Source organism: Podarcis erhardii (assembly GCF_964252035.2).
Source record: "Podarcis erhardii genome assembly, chromosome: 12".
Lineage (NCBI taxonomy): Eukaryota > Metazoa > Chordata > Lepidosauria > Squamata > Lacertidae > Podarcis > Podarcis erhardii.
Window position 1 is genome coordinate 23,936,555 of NC_138513.1, and position 23,855 is coordinate 23,960,409.

Sequence of the window (23,855 nt, forward strand, 5' to 3'; positions counted from 1 at the left end):
AAATCAAATATACGTAACTAAAAGTACATTTCTAAGTAGTCTTGCCTAAATAATAAAGTTTTTAGCAGGCGTTGAAAACAGTGTTTTTGGATACCTTTTTTCAGTAGGGGCAACCAGCACAGTAAAACACACTTTGATTAAAGACAAAACTTTGCATTTGTGAAAGCAGGCATGGCGTGCTTTCAAATCTTTCCCCTGTTCCTTCAGAAGATCCTGCTCACAGGCTATATTTCATGAAGGGGAATTAGAGGGATGTTGATGACCTGCCAAAACCCCAAGCAGTGACAAAATCATCAGAACGTCCTGGAAAGGATGCTTTTGCAAAAAAACACACACCAGCCTTTCACAGATGGCTTATATTATGGATACCCAAAAGCGCATGACAGCATTTGTTTGGTTTAAGAAGCTGGAACAGGCTTCATTGATAGAAAGCATAAATATGTCCTCTTGTTTTATAATATCATTTATATAGTACGGTCCTGTCAAACCAGGTGAGATCTGTATTCTATGAATTGTTGATTCAGACACATTTTAGCATGACCCCTTATTAAATCGCTCTCTGTTTGTAAAGCTGTTTAACAGCAAAAGAAATGTTTAGCATTTTAAAGTCCTGTCGATTTCAATGGAAGAGTTGTGGCTATAATTAAGGCTTGTGAGGCTATTGTATACACCCTTACCTAGGAATGAATCCCATTGAATTCAACAAGCCTTACTTCCGAGTAGACATGTATAGGATTGCTGTGCAATTTTTTACAATGAAGACTAAAAGTGCTAAACTTTGGCTAGAAAATATTTTGTGTTTGTGCATAAATCTCTTGTATACAGGTGACAACTATTTTCCACTTGGACCTGGAAGAGAGTAGAACAGGGTGGGCTTAAGCATGCTCTGCCAACACATGCGGGGACCAGGAACTGAACGCCCTGCGCAGAATGGTCACCGCCTATATTGTATTGTCTCCAGAATTCAAATCTTCCTCTTTCCAGATGTGTGCTGAGTTTATAGTTAAAACATGAACCTATCCAGTCTAGGCTAGCTGAACACGAACCCTTTCTTGATTATTGTATTTCTAGAACTGTCCCATGTTCCCAGTGTGGCTCCGAGATGAGACTGTGTGTACCTGTGCTCTCTGGTTGTGAATTTCTTCCATCCCCCAAAATGCCCTGAGTGATATATCTGGATACTTGGCCTTGTTCAGATGTTCTCCATGTGTTTCTAAATTGTGACGAATAAATGTCACAATGTTTTTCAAGCATTCAGATCTCCAAAGCAAGCTAACGTTTTGAATCTCGACACATACTCTTACTATAGGCAGGGTTTAACTTTGGGTTCCCAGGTGTGTGTGTGTGTGTGTGTGTGTGTGTGCCCAAGTATTGTGGTTAGAGTGTTGAACTCCAGGTTCAAATCCCCACTCAGCATCGGCACTCAACCCTGGGCAGTCAGTCTCTTGGCATAACCTACCTTGCAGGGTTGTGGTTAGGATATCATGGATAGAGAACAGTGTATGCTTCATTGATCATCTTGGAGTAAAGTTGAGACACCTATGCAATAAAAGTGGAGTACAGTGGTACCTTGGTTCTCAAAGGCCTTGGTACTCAAACAACTTGGAACCCAAACACTGCAAACCTGGAAGTAAGTGTTCCGGTTTGCCAACTGTTTTCAGAAGCCAAATGTGCTCCATTTTGAGTGTTATGCTTCCGATTTGAGTGTTACACTGAGGTCTGTCGGTTTTTGCTATTTATTTTGCGTTTTTGTTTTTGTGGCTCTTTTTGTTTTGTTTTTGTGACTGTGTGGGACCCAGTTCAGCTACTGACTGATTGTGTGACTGCAGCACATTGTTTATTGCTTTCATTTTATGGATCACTGGTCTCATTAGATAGTAAAATTCATGTTAAATTGCTGTTTTAGGGGTTGTTTTTAAAAGTCTGGAACGGATTAATTCATTTTGCATTACTTTCTATGGGAAAGTGTGTCTTGGTTTTGGAATGCTTTGGTTTTGGAACGAACTTCTGCAACGGATTAAGTTTGAGAACCAAGGTACGATTGTAATAAAAAATAACCCAGAATGCCACTGAGAATATGAAGGGTATCTCTCTCCCACACAGTCTAGGCCACTTCTGATGTCATGTTAGCATTGCACATAGAATTGCAATAGCGCATCCTTCCTGCATCACTCTGTTAACATCAAAAAGTCTTGGTTTTGTGAGACAAATGTACACCAAGGCTACTTCCCATATCAACTTTGCCCCAGCTCCAAGTGTGGAGGGCAGCGGCATGGGCTCCTTTGCTAACACGAAACATCCAAAAGGAATGAAACACACTCCACTGGCTTAGGGTAATGTCCAAGAGGCAGGCTGAGTCATCATCATTAATCCCCAAACAGCTAGAATGCAGGGGTGTGGCAAGGAGGTATGAAGATTCCAAAGCAGTTTAAGCACTCCTAAAATATCTTATTAGAAACTGAGCACAGGGCAGTGTTCTTAATTGGGACTACTTCCTCCCCAGGGATTTGGTGGGGGAGGGGGATTTGATTCTGTTTCCATTTGTATAAGAAACGATCAGATTTGCACTTCTTGAGAACACAGTTCTTCTTTGAAATTGACACTTTTACAATTTTTGTGATGCAGTTATCCAGTGATACAATGTGTGCAACATGGCATATACTGGGAGAAAAATGGCATAAAGTTGTATTTTATTTATTTATTTCATAAGATGTGAGTTTGTATATAAATGTGTGTGTGTGTGTGTGTGTGTGTGTGTGTATTTATATATATATATGTATATATGTATATATGTATATAGATATATATATATATGGATACACACACACACACACACACACACACACACACACCACTTGGTGGTAAGGGGGGGCGGAACCCTCAAAGCAGGTTACAACATGCAAATAATGGTGAAAATAATGCCAAAAAATGCATTATATTGTTGCAGTTGCTCACAAAAATGTAGGCTTTAAGGTTACAAAAATAGGCATATTAGGAAAAAATATGTTGATGAATTTTAAGGAGAGTTTTAAAAACATACCACAAATTACCGTGAAAATGTGGAAAACTGAATTTAAGACTGGAAAAATGAGGAACTGAGAGGAAAGTGAAATTGACACATCCGAACGTCCCCCCCCCCCCGACCGACCGTGTCGATTTCATACCCACAAAGAAACCTGACATTAGTATAACAAAGAAGTTGCTGCGGAATTTTTGTCTCCTCTTCCACGGCAGTTTGCTAGCCACACTGTCCGTGATAAGCATTTCTTGGCTTGCCTTTTTGTAGCACAGTTTCCCTTTTAGCTTGGTCTGAATTCTAGGCAATGGCTTTACCTTATGTGAGATGCCTCTGTGGGAGTCCACGGCAAACAGTGGAGCATCATACTGCGTTATCTGGCACGAGATGGAGAACAGTTACTGCTTTGAAATGCTCTAGCGTCTCCAAAAGCCAAGGGATCCATCACTAAAAGCCTGGCTCCAACTGTCCCCTACTCTGGGTCTAAAATCAACAGCCTCCCACCCACTGACCCCACAGCAGGATGACTGGCAACCTACTTCCCCCAAAAAAGAATCTTTGTATGAGAACAACATTAATTTAATGATGATTAATATCCCATACATTCTGCAAAGTGAAGCTAAAAGCATTCAATCACTGGTTGAAGTATTGAAATTTTCCCTGGAAGATTGATCACAGAGGGGCAGTGACCTTTCAAGAAATTAACAAAGGGGAAAGCATATGGATTCACCGCATGAACTCAGAAAATGGGAATGAATTAGCTCCGTGCAGTATAAAGACACTGCGTATACCTTAAATCTACCTATCACAATAACACAATTTCATTATTAACATTTTTTATTTCTAAAGCACCTCCTGTCGGCGGATTTGGGTGATCAGGTTGAGCCTTTAGCAGTAAAATACACAAGCACAGCTTCCTATACCTCACAATAATATGCTTTTTTAAATAAAATAATAAAAAGACCAGTTATAGTTATCTAAGCTGACTAAACTATTGGCTGAGGTTCCAAGGTAATAAGTCTCAGCAATTAGTATTTGAGATATAGTACAAAAATGTAATAATGGCACTAGTCCAGAGGTGCCCAGGTAGCTGAATATACATTGCTGCACCATATGACATATCTGCACAGGGCAGATACCTTGTCATGCTAGCTTTGGCACCTCTGATTTCCCATGAGGAAGGGGATACTAGTCTTACGGACCTCCTGTTGAACTACAACTCCCATCAGACCCAGATAGCATGGCTAGTGGCAAAGGATGATGGGAATTGTAGTTCAACATCTATCTGCAGGACCATAAATTAGTGAATCCTGCTATGAGGGGTAATAGGCTGTCTCAAATCTGCCCGCCTTGCCCTAAACAGGTGATTGGAGCTATTAGAACTGACCGCGTCAATCATCTGTTGGACACTGCACCTGAGAACATAAATTTTCATAGTCCAGTAGCACCCTTTTGTGAAAGAGCCTGCCAAGAGCAAAAAAAGCAAAAAAAAAGCAAAAAAAAAAAAAAAGCAAAGTATGACAGCAAGCAAATGAATTCAGCAGCCCAGATCAAACAGTGCAATGCACAGTCTTGAATTGAAACTTTCTGGTTGCTAGTGAAAACAGACATCCTGTTGATCAAATTAGGTTGAAACTTGTAAGGGTGTTACAGTGGTACCTCGGGTTAAGAACTTAATTCGTTCTGGGAGGTCCGTTCTTAGCCTGAAACTGTTCTTAACCTGAGGTACCACTTTAGCTAAAGGGGCCTCCTGCTGCCGCCGTGCGATTTCTGTTCTCATCCTGAGGTAAAGTTCTTAACCTGAGGTACTATTTCCAGGTTAGCGGAGTCTGTAACCTGAAGCGTCTGTAACCTGAGGTACCACTGTACATTAAGCGCACGTGCAACAAAGGCATCAGACACTGTTGATACAGCGTAAAAAAACAAAAAAAACCACTTCTGGTGGCAGTAGTCAGTGTATGTGGGTCTGCATTGAGTGACAGATGGTAAGGCACTTCTGTGTCTATCCAGTATAGGCCTTGCACTGTAGTGGTTGAGTGTGGAAAGAACTCGGATCTATATCCACGTCCAAATGTTGGCCAGCATGCCCATACGCATCAACATGCACATAAGGCAGAACTTTTGAAGGGTTTAGGAGAGGGGTTGGGCTCAAGATCCTATGTCCATCCCATGAAGCCTCACATTTTTTCTGCAAAATTGGGGGGACCTCCAGTAAGCAGGAAACTCTTCCCGACACATATTTTGCCTCATTTCCCCACCCACAGGACTCCCTGTTTTAAAGCAGGAAGAATGATCATAAATATAAGGTTTGCACACACACACACACACACACACACATCCCACACACGTATTGTCTTAAAATTATATTCAAAAGGAGTTTAGATGGGGAAAGTGTGTGGGCAAGAGTTAAAATCAAAACAGTGAAGGGAGGAAATGGCAAACAAATGTACCATTAGGAAAGTAAGAATGCTTTTTGTTCAAAAGGGGGGCGGGGAATCCTTCCTATTGGAACAATCAAAATATTTTCTTTATCCATAAAATAATATTTATTAAGCCTGGATTAAGATCCATCCTGAATTCATTTTGACAGCTCGTATAACAAATTTGTTTAGTATTTTTGTGGTTAAGACTTCTCCTTTGCACTGCAGTTTCTTAATGTTCATGGACACATAGCAAATGGCTAAGGATTTTATAATGGAGAACATGGTTAACATTTGCTCCCATGTGTTTGAAATGTGACTCTGGATGGCTGGAAAGAGAAATATTTGAATTAAGTCACCCATAAGCTAAGGATTTGTAATAACCCTTTGTCCTGAGAGCCGCTTTAATTTATTCTGAGGTCTCTGCTGTTTTCAGCTCAGTCTAGGGCCTGCCCTACTGTTAGGCAAAGGGAGGCAGCTGATTCAGGTGGCAGATGCCAGGCTGCTGCAGCAGAACCCACAACACCTGCCTGCTGCCCTCAGGTATGGTGGAGGAAGGATGTCATTCCATCACTATGGTTGAAGTAAGATTCAGCTGCCAGTCTGTAATGTACAGATTCAGCTGCCAGTGTGATGCACAGGTAAAGTAGCACTCTAAGATCTCAGTTTTAGGCCATGATCCAGATAACCTGCTCTGCATATGCTTGCAGGCTTTGACATATGACATGGCTGTTTTCTACTTTGTAAGCAGCATATCTTGCAAAAATCTGAGCAAGGAAAACCAAGCCACATCTGCAATTGTATCTCTTAATTGTGGTCACATTTGTTATTTAGTTGTGGGGGGTGGGATAGGGAGAAAAAATTATGTAGGAAAGCACTTGCAATTATTTACATTTACTTTTATGTAATATCGGCTGGTGAAACTGTCATTCTGTTATATTATTTCCTTATTTATTTTGCATGATAATTTAATAAATAATAACATGTTCTCAGAGCAATGAAATATTCCCAAAGCTGAGAATGATATATCGCAAGATAATGTCAGTAAAAACTTCAAACAGAAATAACAACAACACCTGAACAAGGTTTTCAAGGCCATTTTAGTCAAAGATGTTATTTTTATTCCAGTCAGTACCAATAATAAGAAATCTTGTCTGCTTCAGAAACTGGCAAAAAGATATTTCTAAGCTTGTCTGGAATTGGAAAAAGCCTAGAATAAAATATAAAATACTTTAAGATACAAAAGATAGAGAAGGTTTTTTCCTTCCAGACTTGAAATTATACTACGAAGCAGCTTGCATCATGTGGATTCGGGATTGGATTAAATTAGAAAGAGATGAAATACTGGACTTGGAAGGACATGATAATAGATTTGGTTGGCAGTCATATTTATGGTATGGGAAAGATAAACAAACATAAAGGTTTTCATAATCATATAATAAGAAAAGCACTTATAAAAGTTTGGAATAAATGTAAAAACTTTCTACAACCAAGAACTCCATGGTGGCTCTCGCCAGTGGAAGCATTAGCATTAAAAACCACTTAGTAAAGGAGGGAATTGGCTGGCGTATAGAGAATTATTAATAGAGGCGGGAAAAGGATTAAGGCTGAAAGGATATGAGGAATTGAAGACCTTTTTACAAAGCTGGTTACATCATAGACAATTAAATGAACAGTTTAAGGAAGACAATAAGAAAGGTTTTGGTTATACAGCTTCAAACTTTCAAAAAGAGATAGTCTAGAGTGACACGAAATTACTTTAAAAAAAGTACAGTCTTCTACTTTATGGGGAAACGTTAGATGAAATAGTAAAATCAGCACAAATAAAGTGGCTCAGGATTTAGGTCATAAGATACAATTTGAAGATTGAGAAAAGATGTGGAAGGTAAATCTAAAATTTACAGATTGTATCTTACTGAAAGAATTATATGAAAATGATGTATAGATGGTATATAACACCAGAGGAAGTGGTCAAAATGTATAAAAAGGGATCAAAAACTTGTTGGAAATGTAAAGAAAAAGATGGTACATTCTATCATATGTGGTGGGAATGCAAAAAGATTAGAAATTATTGGGAAATGATATATAATGAATTGAAAAAAAATGTTTAAAAAGACTTTTGTTAAGAAACCAGAAGCATTCCTCCTAGGAATTTTACACCAAGATGTAAAAAAAGAAAATTGGAAATTATTTATGTATGCAACAACAGCGGCAAGAATTATATTAGCACAAACTTGGAAGACAGAAGAAATACCAACGAAAGAACAATGGCAAGGGAAACGTATGGAATATGCAGAACTGGCAAAATTAACGGAAAAATTACATGAAAAGAACAACAAAGACTTCAAAAGAGAATGGGAACCATTTACAACATATATGAAGAGGCAACATAAAGAAATGGACTCATTGGTAGGGTTTGAGTAAACAATCACAACTGTATACAACAAAAAATAAGACTATTTGTATTGGGAAAATTTTGGGGAAACAATACGCAGGGTGAACAATATGGAAATAAAACAAAACGGGAGTATGAGGGAAGCCCAGGGGAGTAAGGTGGAAATATGAAAAATTGTTAAAAGATATATTGTTAGAAGAAGTATACATGGAAAAATCATTTTTTTTTTTTAAAGGCCTTTTTAGTCAGACCAAGTTCCTTGATTTGGTGGGTTTCTTGTTGCGGGTGGTTCCTCAATCCTGGGGCTATAACAGAAAAAGACCTCAGTTGTTGCTCCTCATTTTACAGTAGTAGGCGGCAGCACTCACAAGTTGTCCGTCATTAGTGCATCTCTGTGTATGGGAAGGTACATATGGTTCTGTTTATGATATTCTGTGTTTACTTTTCTCTGTATTCTTTCTTCTTTCTAAAATTTAATAAGAATAAAATTTTTAAAAATAGCCTTAATCTGTTTGAACCCACCATAGCAAAGAGCCTCCTCCCCATTACCAGACCCTGGAACTTTCTAGAACTAGGTTTTCTTTCAGGGCGAGTGTGCTGTAATATACATTATTGCTGACTTTTCAACTACATTTATTGCCCCTTCTCAAACGAAGTGGTCTGAGCAACTGGCATATCTGGGTTTTCTGCTACACCTCTACTTATCTCCCAAACTAGCAACATAGCTCAGTGCAATGTTCAATTAATTTTAGATTATTTCTAATTACCCACTGACATGACTTGTAAATGATACATTAGTGGAAGGGATGGCTTTGGGCAAATATAATAGTCTGTCAGTCTTCCCCAGAAGCTATAATTAAATCAAAAGATAAGAAGAGATTACTGTAATTATTTTGACAGTGAACTGATAGAAGTGTGCCCAAGTGACACAGATTGAAGAGCACCAAATGTCAATTGCTTAGAAACAATTAGGGTAAAGCACGAAATGTAAACATGTGCTTATCTATCCTTAGATCTCCTCTGGGCTACTTGCTAAAATTGCCCCGATCATTGATGAGGTCTTGAGGTTCAACCAAACTCTGCACAGACGAGGATTCTGATGACTGTGGTGGTTGCACATGATTTGTAAACTCGTTGGTCTTGTAGTTTGGGTACCACCAATGTCCAGTTCAGTTCTCAAAGAAGATTAGAGCAACAGCAACAGGTTTTAAAGAAAATGTGCTCAGACATCAGAATGCCACATTTTTTCCTTATAATAAATGAAAGATGCAAAGCATATATGGTTCTGCTTTTGAAGGCAGAAAGTACTCCGAAAGCTTTTGAATTACATATTTCTCTTAGGTCCACATTTTAGTGTATTTATACTGTATTTCTTTAGCTGTTTAGTCTGCAAGATGAAAAGTTCTTGTGTAAATCAGAAACTTGCTTACCCCTACACCACAAGACTTTGATCAAATTAAATATATCCCATAACCTTATTTCTGTGTTCTGGACATGCCCCAGCCATCAACATGAAGCCTTAATGTTTGGATTGCCAAGGCTTTCCTCCTCTGCTTCCTCCCTGCTATGCTTCCAGGATTTGAGAAGTCACATATCCTTTTGATAATACCCATGTTGAATATCAAAAAGAAACAGGGTGACAGAGAACAGGGTACCAGTGGCAGATGAGAGACCCAGAGTAGCAGGTTTGCAAGATGGCCTATCAGACAATGGCTAAATTTGGACAGCATGATAAACCATTGTTTATTGTGATGGAAATAACCCTAGTTGAGTCTTGGCTTGTGTGCTCCCCCCCTCCTTTTCGATGACATGGAGTTCTGAAGCCTTTGCTTCCATATTTTTCTTAACCATAATTTGTCATCCCTTCTGAACCCAGGAAACTATGGTTGATCTTTACCGTTACAAAAAAAAAGTCCAGTTCAAATAGTGGCGTTTAAAAACTGGCTTATTTCAATAGAGAGTTAAGAGTAACCACAGTTTAGGATTTGGACATAATGCTAAACTGATTTATTGAAAGCTTCCAATCTTCGCCTCACAGCTGTACTGGGTGTGTTTTTGCCCCTGGCTTTCCTAGGCTTGTTCCTATCCCTCTGAGCCATAGTTTAGCATTACATCTGAACAGAGATGTGTGGCACGATTGTAAGCATGTTTGCTTAGAAGTAACTCCCACTGAATTACTCCCTACTAAATGTACAAAGTGTGAGGAAGAAGTATTCCTATGTCTTTTTACTCACCAGTTACTTCCTACACTATTTATGCATCTTAGGTGATAAATAAACCAGGAATTCCATCAAAAGCCCTCATATTTGAGGTCAGCAGAAACTACACAGGATTTTCATATGACTTTACTTTCTGTGAGAAATGAAAAATAAAAGTGTTGAGAAAGGAAATGTAAAACCTGATTTAAGAGCCTTTTGTTTGAGTTTGGTTATGGACACTTTGTGAATTATTACAGACAATTCATTTTGACTTATCACACCAAGTTTCTTGACTTGGAAGAACCCCAAACACAACTGAGTTAACATAGGGATTGAGTTACCACTTACTTAAAAAGGAGGGTGGTCTCACCAGGGCAGAATGGAGTTCATTAACAGGCTGAGGCACTTTCTTTGTAGCTACCTGTGTTGTACTTAACCCTTTTAACATCAGACGTTTAGTTCAATCAAATACTTTTTGACAAAAATGAAAAGTGAGAATTCTCACATTGGATTTCTGACCTTGGATAAAAAGAAAATGATATTTATTGCTATTTATTATTATTTTTAATAGGATCCAAGTTCAAAGCTGTATGACTTACTATAAATTAACTGTGGTGAAGCAGGGCTTTTAATCTAATTCTTTGTGCTCTCCATTTTTCATTTTTTTTCTTTTTTACAAAGGAAAGTTGCTTGTTTGAAACATTTTGTGTACTGACTAGGGCCAGATTTACACTATCCTTTTAATCACTATAATACCACTTGAAACAGTTATGTCTTTTCCCAAAGAATTGTTAGGAGATTCCCATTCCTTTTACAGAGCTATAGTTCCCAGGGAAGAGGCTTTGATTGCTAAATCACTTTGGGAATTGTAGCTCTCTTAACAACTCTCAGCTCTCTTTAACCAAAAATTACAGCTCCCAGAATTGTTTGGTGGAAGTCATGACTATTTAAAGTGCTGTCATAGTGCCTTAAAAGCATGGTGTGAATGCTACCTAGTAGACTGTAAAATGCAATGTGTGGAACGAAGAGAAGGAGGGAGTTGTGGAAGCTGTTTTACGTGACCCATAGTGTTCTTCAGTTTAAATTTGTGGTTTTAAATCATGTCAGGGCTCCTTTGAGATGTGCCTGGTATGGGATTGTGTGATTCAAAACAAAGTTGTATCTTTACAGTGATGTTTCTGGAATTTATTATGCAGAATGCTGAAATACTTTCTGTTTGGTTCCATATGGTTGTCATCAAAACTCAGTTCACTTTATTTCTTACTGGGCGCTTCCAGACTGTTGCCATTTTGAGGTGGGATTCAATTACATACTGGCAAATTGAGGTAGCATAATTGAAGTTGATTTTGAGCTCTTGAGCAACAAAGCCACCCCCCTCATAGGATTTCTAACAGTAAGAAAAGTGATAGGAAAGTGTGGGATGACACTGATATGACACAACATTGTATAGCCTCCCCTCAAACGAATAAGGATGAATGCTTAATAAACAGGTTGCTTGGGAAGAGACCATTGATGGATATTTGTATGGCATTAGACCAGTAAGTTGGTTAGCAAGTTATAAGGTTTGAACTCACTGGCCTGTAACATTGGTGCAGTCCCATAGAGATAAATTAAATAATGCACATGTAAGGGTCGTGATTCTGTCTTTTAAGTGTCTCAGAAAATAATCTGCTGGGTTGAGTTGCCGAAGTAGGCCACAAAGCTACGTAACACAATGTAGCTCTTTGAATTATTAAATTGTGTTACGTAACTTTGTGGCCTGTTTAAGCAGCTCAACCCAGCAGATTTAGGGACACAGAGAGCAACGTCATTCCATCAGTTTGCCCTTTGCACGACACAGTTTAGGATGCAGGTCTTCCATTTTGAACAAGGCTGTATGTGAAGAAAATGGCTTCTCTTTAGAAAATGCAGCCACTGGGATTTGACACTCGCCGCAGCAGAGATTCAGCGCTCGTGCATACTGCTGCTGTGTACCTGCATTATAAACTCCCTCCCGAAGTCTCTGGATTTCCTGACGCACCATTCTGCTCCTTTCAAGGACTTAGTACTTTTTCAATAAAAATAAATAAATTCAATTTGTGGCTCTATTTCAAGTCAGTTGGTTTGATGGTATAAGTAGAGCGGTACCAGTTTTGGATTTAGAGAGCTGTGTGGCTAAGACTCTTTTCATGTGGTTGCCGGAGACATTCTTAGAAACCCCAAACATTTTTGAAGATCCTCAACTGGAGACATTCACAATTCTTCCCTCCCTTTTTACCATTAATCCTTCATGTTTTAACAAGCACTGAAGTTAAGGCAGCCTACACTCTTTCCTGTCAAATCGCCCTCCTTCCCTATATCATTTCTCTTGAATAAAGCAATCTGCTCCCTGTAGTCCATACTCTTGTAAATCAAAGGGATAGATGTCAACACATGCCATATGGAAATATAAACTTCCTTTTTTTAATTAAATGGGATTTTGACATTTGGTTTGAAGTGTTTGGTTTTTTTTTCTTCCAAAAAAACCCCCTCCTATGCAAAAGGCTATCAACTGTTTTTATTTTTAGTTAAAGTTAATTCCCCCCCCCCCCGATACCGCAAATAATTTCCAGCTCCAGAATCTTTCCAGTATCCTTCCATAGCTCTTACGTAGAAGATAAGATAGCAAGTATTAAAAGCTGTCCACATCTGGAAGAATTCTCACTTCTGAAAAGACATGATTGTAAATATGCTGCCTTTTATTGAAATAAACTTCTGATGCCTTTCTTTCTGACATGTTTGCTGTTTAAATTAAGGAAAACTTTTTATTTTCTCCTTATTTAGCATATGACAGTACTGTAATCCTATTATGCAATAGTAACACAGAGAAGTCTGAAATAAATGGAAACTGCTTTGTTTTGTCTTTTGTTTTCTTTTTGCGGCAAAATTAGGATAAGATTAGGGACCTTATCAGTATTATTCTTACTTTCATCCCACAGGATTTTGAAGACATTGTTAAGGTGAACAAACTTGCAAGAACTGACATGCAGGGGTCAAATAAAAGCTCCATACGGGGCAATTGTAGCTCTTTATCTGAGCCAAGACATTTGAGAGAGTGGGAATAATTTCTCTCTTTAGCCGTTATGATTTTATAAGCCTCTGTCAATGCCCACTTTATAACTCTAAGCTATAATGCATGCTATTTCCTTATCTGCTGATGTCCACTGGGCTACTGTTGTCAGAAGATAATGCTTTGTTCCATTTGGTAAAGACTAAGGAGGAAATGTGCCGGTACTTTGAATCAAGCAGAGCTGTTGGTTTTTTTCATCAGTATCCAGAAAATCTGGTCCTAGATGGTTGTACCCAAGGAAATTGTCCTGTTAGAGCAAGGATGTTCTCATGCACAACAGCACTTCCTCCCCCTCTTCCTTCGTGCCCCTCCAAATTTATGATGGGAGTTCTCCCAAACACCTGGAGCAAATTTGAGGCGGGGACAAGGAAAAGGGAGAGAAAGGGAGACTTGTTACACAAGTGAAAGTCCTTCAGTGAAAGTCCAGTTGGTGGCTACAACCCACTAACTGGATTCAGCAGTTTAGTTCTTTTAAGGCCAGTTTCCTAGCTCTGATCCCAACCCCCAACCCCCTGTTTCCAAGGAAAACTAGTTCTGGAAATTGGATTTGAAATGTAATTATATGGGGCCCTTTTCAACTGTCTGAAATGGGCCCTAAGAATAGGGTTGCCGTACTTCCGGAATTTTCTGGACATACCCGGAAAACTGCAGCCAAAAGCAGTATCCTGGAGGAAATTGACGAAATGTCCGGGAAAATCAACAAGTTTTCTGTCTGGATTTTCACTTTTTGAAATATGGCAACCCTACCCTAACAGGACTAAAACAAGATGCTTCTAGGTGCCTTTAAAACCCCGTGGTGCCATTAAGAGTGCAAACAGACCTACAGGCCACCATGTCTTCTGCACACATGGCCTAAATCACGGAACAGCACTGGCCACGTGTGTTTCTGTAATATGGAGGTGCCTGGTGTTTGCTATGTCAGAAGCTGGAAATACTTCTAAACTCTTCGCATTTCCAGTGCCCACAAATGAAATATTGTTTCGCGGCCCACAGAATGCCCCAGGGAGTGACATTTCTGAAGAAGACACTTCACCAAATGCAAATCTAAATCTCATATTAGAGTAATATTTATTTAGCACTCTCCTCCAGATGGGTCCAGGCAATGGCTGGCAGAAAGCCATCCTGATACATGAATACCAGTATGCGCAGCCAGTTCACACTTCCATGTGCACATCAGATGTGGGTCCTGAGGTCAGGCTTCCCAACCAAGATAATGTAAATTACTATCTGTTGCAAGCATATCCATCTGCGGTTAAAGGGATGTGCCATCACTAATCCAAATCTGGCCTGCATTAATTCTTCAAAATAAAAAACAGCCTTACCAGGCAGAAATGAACATTTTTAGATCTGTATGTACTGCACACAGTAAAGGCAGAGCAAAAATGAGACATGAGGACACAGTAAAAGTCCTGCTGGATGAGACTAAAAGTTCATTTCATCCAAATTTCTGTTCCATTGGTGGCAAGCTGGAAGCCTCTGGGATACTTAGCACATCCCCTCAAATGAAAGATAAAGGAATATACTTTTTTTTTAGAACCAGTTTGGCATAGTTCAGACCAGGGTTCAAATCAGCCATGAAGTTCTCTGAGTTACCATGGGTCACCATCTCTCAGCCTAATCTACCTCAGGGGGTTGTTGCTGTTGTTGTTATTTAGGATATCATGTAGAGGGCAGAACCTTGAGTTTCTCAGAGGAAAGGTAGAATATATAACAAATAATTTGGGCTATTCTGCACTGTGAAAAAGTACACAAAATTTTATTGACTTTCCAGAAGAATATAATCCTAGCAGATCACACTGTCCTGCAACCAGGGCTATTAGCCACTTCTGATTATTGCACATCACACCACAAATACATGGTCTCTTTCCTCTTCAAGACATTATTTAATAAGGCAATGACTACAACCAAAGAACCTCTTCCAATGTAAAAGAACCCATATGTTTTGTACGTCTTACCTTTATTCCCAGTTCCATAAATGTGGAGCTCTTGTTGAATGCTGCAGATTTGGTCTTCTAATTCAGCCGTGGAAACATTTCTACATTAGAGTGCTGTGTATATTAGGCAGGAAGCTGACATGAAACTGATGTACCATCTTGACAATTCCAAAAAGGGATGGGCATACAATTTTAGGCAGATGCACCTTCTAAGTTCATTGGGGCCTGGAAGAGCATTACAGTGTAGACACGCATTTGCCCCAGCCCTACACACTTTGTTGGATCAGGGCCCACAAGTCTTCGGCGTGTTTTCTCCTTCACATGGGAACGATGCTGTAAAACAAGAGTGAAGAACCTTCAGATGTTGGAATACAGCTGCCATCATCCCTGAACCATTGGGCATGTTGGCTAGGGCTTATTGGAGTCCAGCAGCACCTGGTGGTGCCCCAACCTGCTGTAAAGTTTCCCAAGAACTTCCCATTGCTCAGGAAAAGCCTTTTTCCAATTACTCGCTATAACCTGTCTGGCTGCAGTTACCATCAATTTTACTGTAAAAATGCAGAAGAGCTAGGGGTGAACCAATGGAGAAAAAAGCTGAATAATATTATAATTTTAGAATATCTAACTGTGAAGATACACAGAATGAAAAGGTTTAAGGTCAGTGAGAAAGAGGAGGATTGGTTTGAGATGATATTGAATTATTTGGGTAGGTTTGAACAATTTGGGGCAAATAAATTGTTAAAAGTTAAATAAACCTTGTGGATGGAGGATTGTACATATGGTTGATTTGAATATGTTATTATTGATTATTTATGCCCAATGTATCAGCCACCTTGGGGGGGGGGCGTTCACTGTTTGTGTTTTGGCTTGTTGATAAAAAAATAAAAATTTAAAACATTAAAGAAAAGAAAAGAAAAGAAAAGAAAAGAAAAGCCTGAAACTATTCTCTGTATTCTTCAGTATCCAGGGCTATTTTTCTATCAAAACATTAGGGCAACCTAACTGCCATTTCAGAGAGTGTATTCAGCACTGCAGATATTGGCTTTAAAAAATCTGCTGCTATTGTCACATGTTTGTCATTAGTGATAAAGCATGTGGTTGTCTGATTAAAGCTTTGATATGAAATGATAATACATCAGACCTGGTCTTCAAGAGTTGTTGCAGCCTGTAGAAATGGAAGGGCAGCTCCACAGCTGCTGATTTTCAAGGGCTCTCTGTTCCTGTGCCACCTATCACAACGGATATTTCTGCGGGTAAACTTGTGGAAGAGGGCACCCTCTGAAAATGATGGAAACTACATTTTTTGATGTTGCACTTGACCACTGATGAAACTGCAGTGCTTGGTGGGCAAGGCAGCAGGAAATAACAGCATCAGATAAGCATATGAAACTTTTAGCAGAGTAAAGGGGAATGGGGGATATTTGATTAATATTTCAATTTTAAAAAAACACTTTAGCTTGTTTGAACACCTTAATCAGGTATGGGGAGCCTGTGCCCCCCCCAATCCCCCAGATGTTGTTGGACTACAAATCCTATTTCCCCCGACCCTTCACCATATTTGCTGGGGCTGATGGTAGTTGGAGTCCGACAGCAAATGACTGGATACTGGTTCAGCATCGCTGACCGAAAGGGTGGAAAGACTGAAAAGAAAGTTAAATTCATACATACAGATGGATGTGTGAAGCAGCCCTATATTTTGAAAGGTTTTTCAAAGAACAAGGCATCAAAGGAGTATTTGTTTCAGAGTATTAATTCTAGGATTATTTTTCTAATAGAAAGAAAAGAAAGAAAGAATTCTTTTATCCCTTTTTTCTTTTTCTTCTAGTCTTCTGTGATGTCTGTCTGCTTCGCCCGCTTTCATCCAAACCTGGTTGTCGGAGGGACCTATTCTGGCCAAATTGTGCTGTGGGATAATCGGAGTCACAGGAGGACACCAGTTCAGCGCACACCCCTTTCTGCAGCTGCTCACACGGTAAAGGATTAAACTCATCATCATTATTTTTAAAGACAAATATCAATAGCAGGATGTTGTAGTGTAATATTTTTGTACGCTAAATAAAAAAATTAAAATAAAGAGCTTGTAATTTTGAATAGTAAGTGACAGGGTAGACTATCAGGGCTACAAATTCCTTGCCCAGGCAGGGCCTGTGCCTTTAATTATGTTGCTCTGCTGGTTGTCTTGCATACCCCAGCTCCCCATCTATGACCATTAGGACTGTCATTTTTGTTTGTTGTTGTTGTTTAGGCGTTTAGTGGTGTCCGACTTTTCGTGACCCCATGGACCAGAGCACGCCAGACACTCCTGTCTTCCACTGCCTCCCGCAGTTTGGTCAAACTCATGCTGGTAGCTTCAAGAACACTGTCCAACCATCTCGTCCTCTGTTGTCCCCTTCTCCTTGTGCCCTCAATCTTTCCCAACATCAGGGTCTTTTCCAGGGAGTCTTCTCTTTTCATGAGGTGGCCAAAGTACTGGAGCCTCAGCTTCATGATCTGTCCTTCCAGTGAGCACTCAGGGCTGATTTCCTTCAGAATGGATAGGTTTGATCTTATTGCAGTCCATGGGACTCTCAAGAGTCTCCTCCAGCAACATAATTCAAAAGCATCAATTCTTCGGCGATCAGCCTTCTTTATGGTCCAGCTCTCACTTCCATACATCACTACTGGGAAAACCATAGCTTTAACTATACAGACCTTTGTTGGCAAGGTCTTTCTCTGCTTTTTAAGATGCTGTCTAGGTTTGTCATTGCTCTGTCTCTGCTTTTTAAGATGCTGTCTAGGTTTGTCATTGCTTTTCTCCCAAGAAGCAGGCGTCTTTTAAGTTCGTGACTGCTGTCACCATTTGAAGTGATCATGGAGCCCAACAAAGTAAAATCTCTCACTGCCTCCATTTCTTCCCCTTCTATTTGCCAGGAGGTGATGGGCCCAGTGGCCATGATATTCGTTTTTTTGATGTTGAGCTTCAGACCATATTTTGTGCTTTCCTCTTTCACCCTCATTAAAAGGTTCATTAATTCCTCCTCACTTTTCCTGAAGCATGTCCAAGGGCAGTGGGTAAGCCAACCACTGTATGGAAAGGCCAGAAAGCGCTGCACCTTTCCTTGGTGCCTTGATGCAATTCAAGGGAAGAGTGCTTTTCCAGGATCTGGCAACCCTGATTTTGAAGATAGATTCATTTGCAAATACAGTAACGTGCCCGTGAGTACCTGACAGAAGTTCTGATGTTATTCTGGTTGAATGGTCCTGCTGTGTTGAGAAATCTGTGACTTAACAATTGCCTCTTTGAGGAGGCTGTCATCAGTGTCCTGGGAAAAAGAGAGAAACTGATAATCCACTTCCACTTTAAAGGAGAACAGCAGTGACTGAGTCTTTCTAAATCGTTGAAGTCTAGAGCATCCCCTGAGGCAAAGAGGGTAAAGTTGTTGAGTTCTGGATTCATAAGGCAGACACTCAACCTTTCTGGATTCATTAAGTGGCCAGATTTCTGCTGAAATAAACATGAGAAGCTCGCCTCATAATTTCTTCATTCCACCCCTTTCTAAGAACAAACTGCAATTGTATGGAAATTGGGACATTCAAAGTTTCCTGTCCCATTTTTGCAGTCAGAAGCTTCTCTGTAAGCAGCTGTTTGCTCTGCCTGAGGAGGAAGGGGACACACATTTCCATATTGCTTCCTCCCATGAACCAAGTAACTGAATGGAGGGTGGTAATTTAGAGGGGAGGGTTAATCACCAATATCGGTAGTGTCACTTTCCCAATCAAAATAGCAGCCTCCCATCCAATGCCTGAATTTAGTTACAGAATAAAATAAAACCTGGATATCAGTCTTGATCACCATGTGTAATATGTAGCTTAGCCCTGTGAAAATGGGTATGTTGATACCCATTAAATTGACCTTATACCTTAAATTGACTTTTAAAAGAAAAAATAAGATCTCGGTGGGGTGGGGGGAGGATATAATCACCATAAAATATGGCAAGTTATGATTATTTCACAGATCACTTTGCACGAATTGGACTACTGATGCCGGCAGATTGTGGGATGCAGTGTAAATTGCACCGGCTCCTTCTATGATTTTCTGTCAAAAATCATTAAAAACTTGGCAGTTTTGAGTGCTCCATGGGGGAATGGACAGTAACAAAGCTCGCTATTTGTTAGAAATAATGAGATGCTGTGATCACCCAACAAATATCCTGGGGCTTTCAGGTCCAGGTTGAATTAAACTGATTTTGGTCATTGCTGAATTCGAAAGTCATGATCTAAAAATTGTGACATCCGAGTGTAAAAGATGAATTGTGGTAGCAATGAGGTTAGCGGGCAGCCATTTATTTAAAAAAGGAATATATTGCTCCAAATTTCTGGCATCAGAACACTTGTTGTGCATGAGTAATGCACATCTTAGAGTTAGGTCAATTTAATAAATCCGCTGATGGTGTTCCTTTGATGACTAGTCACCAAGCTACACTTGTAAACATTGTCATTTTAGAAAGATGACTTAGTAATATAGGAAGCTTGTGGAGACTATGCAGGTCACTCAAAATGTTGACCTAGTGTTGAAAAAACTGATTTCATCCCCCCCATCTATTAACACTTGTCAATCCCTGCTGACAAGTCTATACCTGGGACACAGGAAATGTGTGCACTAGAAATCACAACTGTTTCAGCTGGAACACAGAAGATGTATTCATAAGCATATGTTGTGTGCATATTACATGTCAAATTCAAACTACTACAAGGATCACATCAGATCATGGTTAGAGGAGTCTGCCCTTCAGGATAAGCAGAAATTAAGACCTAGCTTTTATCATGTGTCCATCTTACATTTCAGTTATACCAAGCTTTTAAATGACTCCGTAAACCTGGGAGCAGAATGGATTGCTTGTCTTACCTCCAGACCCACTTAACATCCACCAGTTGGACAAGATGTTTGCCTATGGATTATGCAACTGCTTCCTGGGATTATTAGGGACTAACATTTCTGTGGTTTGGGTCTACACATGTTGGTCTTTATGTGCATAAGCCCTGTGTAGTAATTATATTCAATGCATGAATTTCAGGTGACAGGATAGGCAGCAATGGTGGAGTGAGTAAACTCTTTGTAGACTCATCTAAATTATTTGCGTAAAGTGAAAGAGTTCAAATATTGTTCTGTGTAAGACACTTTCCCCATCCATTATTGTAGTAGACTTCAACTTTTTCAGACACAGACCACCTTTAACCCAAATGTGCATTTAGAGATCCATTTCTGGGAAGTGCTGCTGTTACTGTATTTTTCATCCCATAGAGCACACTGGCCCATAGGAACGCACCTAGTTTTTTGGGAGGGAAAATAAAGGAATTCCCCCCCTTTATTCCCCCCCCAAAACCAGGTCGGGGAATCCAAACCAGGTCGGGAAACAGCGGGATGGCGGTGCTGGGCCTCCCCGCTGTCCTCCGAGCTTGGGGGGCTGGCGCTGGGGAGAAGCGCGCTGTGCCTCCCCGCTGTCCCCCAAGCTTGTGGGCTGCAGGCTGCTGCCCGCAAGCCTTGCGAGCCCGCGGGACCTCCCGCCGGGCTCGCAAGGCTTGTGGATAGCTTCCTGAAGCCTGGAGAGCGAGAGGGGTTGGTGCGCACCGACCCCTCTCACTCTCCAGGCTTCAGCGAAAGCCTGCATTCGCCCCATAGGACGCACACACATTTCCCCTTCATTTTTGGAGGGGGGAAAGTGTGTCCTAAAGGGCGAAAAATACAGTACCTTTTTCTTAAATTTATATCATGTCATTCCAAAGGATCCCACCTTGTACCACCTTAGATCAGGCCATGACCTGGTAGTGAGCCCCAACTCATCCTCTGGAGAAACTAGGTGTTCCCTTACCACCCCCTTTCGTATCTTTGACTGCAGCTTCCTCCTTACATCGTTTATTCTGTTATCTATCACCAAGTTGGGCACTGCTTTACACCTTTTGGGTAAAGACAGAGGCAAAGTAGATGTTGAGCAATTCCTCCTTCTCTATGTGAGCCAAGAGCATTTCTCTGTCTTCTCCATACACAGGACCTACCACTTGCTTGTTCTTCCTCTTGCGTCAAACATGGCCGAAAAAACCCTTTTTTATTTTTAAGTATTCCTGTCTTTTTCTTGTTGTGCATGATTTATTTATTTTTATCCCCAACTTTCCTCCAAGGAGCTCCAGTGTGGTGTACATGGTTCTCGTCTTCCCCATTTTATCCTCACAACAACCCTGTGAAGTAGGTTAAGGCTTGTCTTGTGAATGGTTTAATTCATTAGCTGACTGCGTCTTGCAGCATCCTGGAAAGCCATGGGCTTAAGTGTGCTGATTCTGCCTTGAGACTGAGGCAACCCATTCAATTCCACCAAAGCAAGCCACCCGGTAATGCAATACTCACTTTTAAAATTTAATTTTAGTCTGTATGAAAACAAGATTCGCTCCCTTCCCCCACTGGAAAATACGTCCCATGTTGCCACCAACCGCTGGCTTCCAAATTTCCTGAGCTTATCCCTCCGTCTTGGTGCCAGGATTCACAAGGGAAGAGAGTCCCACCACACATTACTCACTAATTTCCTTTCACACCCACCACACATCTGCATTTGGGATAACAGGAAATTTTAATTAAGCTTTTAAAAACCCTCTAGCATGATGATTTCATTTCCAAAATAAATAAAAGCAAGATGGCATCTTCTCCTCTTGGGAAAAGAGAGAGCCCAGCAAGATTCTCCTCAAAGTACAGTTGGCGTTTCCCCTCCCCCTCCCCCCGCCTCCCACTCTGCGCTCGAAACATCCCTTTCAGTTCTGCAGTGAGACTTATTGCTTATGAAATTGACAAGTGACAGCTCTGATTAAAGCCAGACACTGCATAAAGAGAGCGCTGCAAGGAAAACAGGGAGGCATCCTCGTGCTACTGAATGGTGCTCCACCTATTTGAACTTTGCCTCCTTTCGCCCCTGATGTTCCCTGCTTAAGAGGACCATGTTACCAACCTGTATAAGCACCATAGTGAGGAGGGCAAATGTTCAATAAGCTTTGGTATGAACTGACTCTTGGCTGGGTTGATTTCATAGAGGCACATGCGGAAGGCCAGCTCTGGCTGGTGGAATGAGTAAGAGCTAAGCAAGGGTGGCAATGGAATTGAATAACCCCGCTGGTGCGAGCACACACAACTAGCTTTCTTGTCATGCTGTTTTTCATGTACCCATCCGTGAAACCACATATGAAAAAGATCCAATGGGATTTAAAATGAATAAAGTCCATATAAGATGCTGTAGTCAAATATGCCATCTAACTTTGATTGACCTGCCTTTATTAGGCAATTTCTGGAAGGCAGGAGTGACTGACTAGTTGGGGTTTTTTGCTCTTTTTGCAAGCCCTCTGGCAGCAGGGGGGGGGGGGACACCAGGACAAAATATGGGATGCCCACCCCTGTCTTTTACGCGCAGGCTACACATCTAATGCACACCACACAGAGAGAGAGACAGATAGACAGACAGAAACACACAAATCCAGGGAAATATGCAGTCTGTTAAATACATACCACAAACACACATGCAGATAACACACATATAGAGAGGCAGGCAGACACACAGGCCAAACATCACTTCCCTCCTACCACTCATCAGATGTTTGATCAGCCTATTTGGCCAGAATGAAAGCTAATATGCATGTATACCACTTTCCCCATCCTTGTGCTTTACAGATGTTTTAGACTACAACTCCCATCATTCCCGGCAGTTTTCCATGCTGGCCAGTGCTGATGGGAGGTGAAGGCCAACAGCATCTGAGAGGCAGCAAGTTAGGGAAGGCTGGTGTACATGATTGGTGTTATATTCAAACATGTGTTCTTAAAGCCCAATTGCCGCTTGGTTTATGAAAAAGCAGCTTTCAAAGAGGACAAGTTAGGTCACATCCAGTTTATTGAACATTGATTCTTAATTTGGTTGCAGGAAGGCTATGCGGTGTGGTGTCAAGCAATCGTTATCGCATATTTCCCAGCACTTTTTCTGGTCACTTCCCTGAACTCAAAAAGTTTGATGCAGGGAGAGAAAGCAGGTTTGTTGCCCAAGGGCCCCAAACCCACTTTCATTGCACAACGTGAATTGTGGTGGGGAAGAGTGCTCTGAGGTGACTTGTGTGCCTGCGCAGTCTGCTGCCCAGGTGCTAACAGCTAATGGTCAACTTCAAGGCGCTTGGTATCCTTCCATGTTGTTTCCCTAAACGGGCGTTGGACCAGGGAACTGTTTCAAAGAAAGGATTACTCCAAAAACGAGTCTCTTCAAATACAGGACTGTCTTACGGAAAGTAGGACACAAAGCCACCTTAACAGTCAGTCGTCACACACTGGAGACTGTAGGGAAACACATCTATAGGCATGCTCAAGACCCAGCTCTTCCCTTTGTGGGAGAGAATTGTGACCCATTGTAAATCTAAAATAATACGATAGCCTGGCACAGTTATTTCAGGTTATCTTCATTGAAAATGAGACCATATATTGGCCTATGATTAAGAGGTCTTAACGAATTTGTTGACATTCATGTCCATCCCTCCAAAGTGTGAATGAAAATGTTTTGTGCAAAGTCCAAGCTGTGTCAGAGATGGTGGCTGCAATACTGCCCCCCCCCACTGCACCTATTTTCTTCATTAAATAATACACATTTTTGCTCCGTCTGAAGTTTTGTCTCTTTTTTGCTCTTACTTTCCTAGCATCAAACACCATCAGTAGCATGATAATGTATCCCTGCAGGTGAAATTTCCCCCACTTAATCCATTTTCACAGCAGTCATCATTTTGGTTAGTTTATGATGGTGTAAAATGAAGCT

The 23,855-nt window shown here is 40.6% G+C and overlaps 1 protein-coding gene across 7 annotated transcripts in view; it reads left to right on the forward strand.

The window, feature by feature from the left end:
• DYNC1I1 (dynein cytoplasmic 1 intermediate chain 1) overlaps window positions 1–23,855 on the forward strand; it is a 201,890-nt gene that overhangs the window by 110,450 nt on the left and 67,585 nt on the right. For all 7 annotated transcript variants that reach the window (XM_081882077.1, XM_081882078.1, XM_081882073.1 and 4 more), the window contains one exon: window positions 16,877–17,023. In XM_081882077.1, the coding sequence (XP_081738203.1) occupies window positions 16,877–17,023 (147 nt within the window). The remainder of the gene's footprint in view (window positions 1–16,876; window positions 17,024–23,855) is intronic.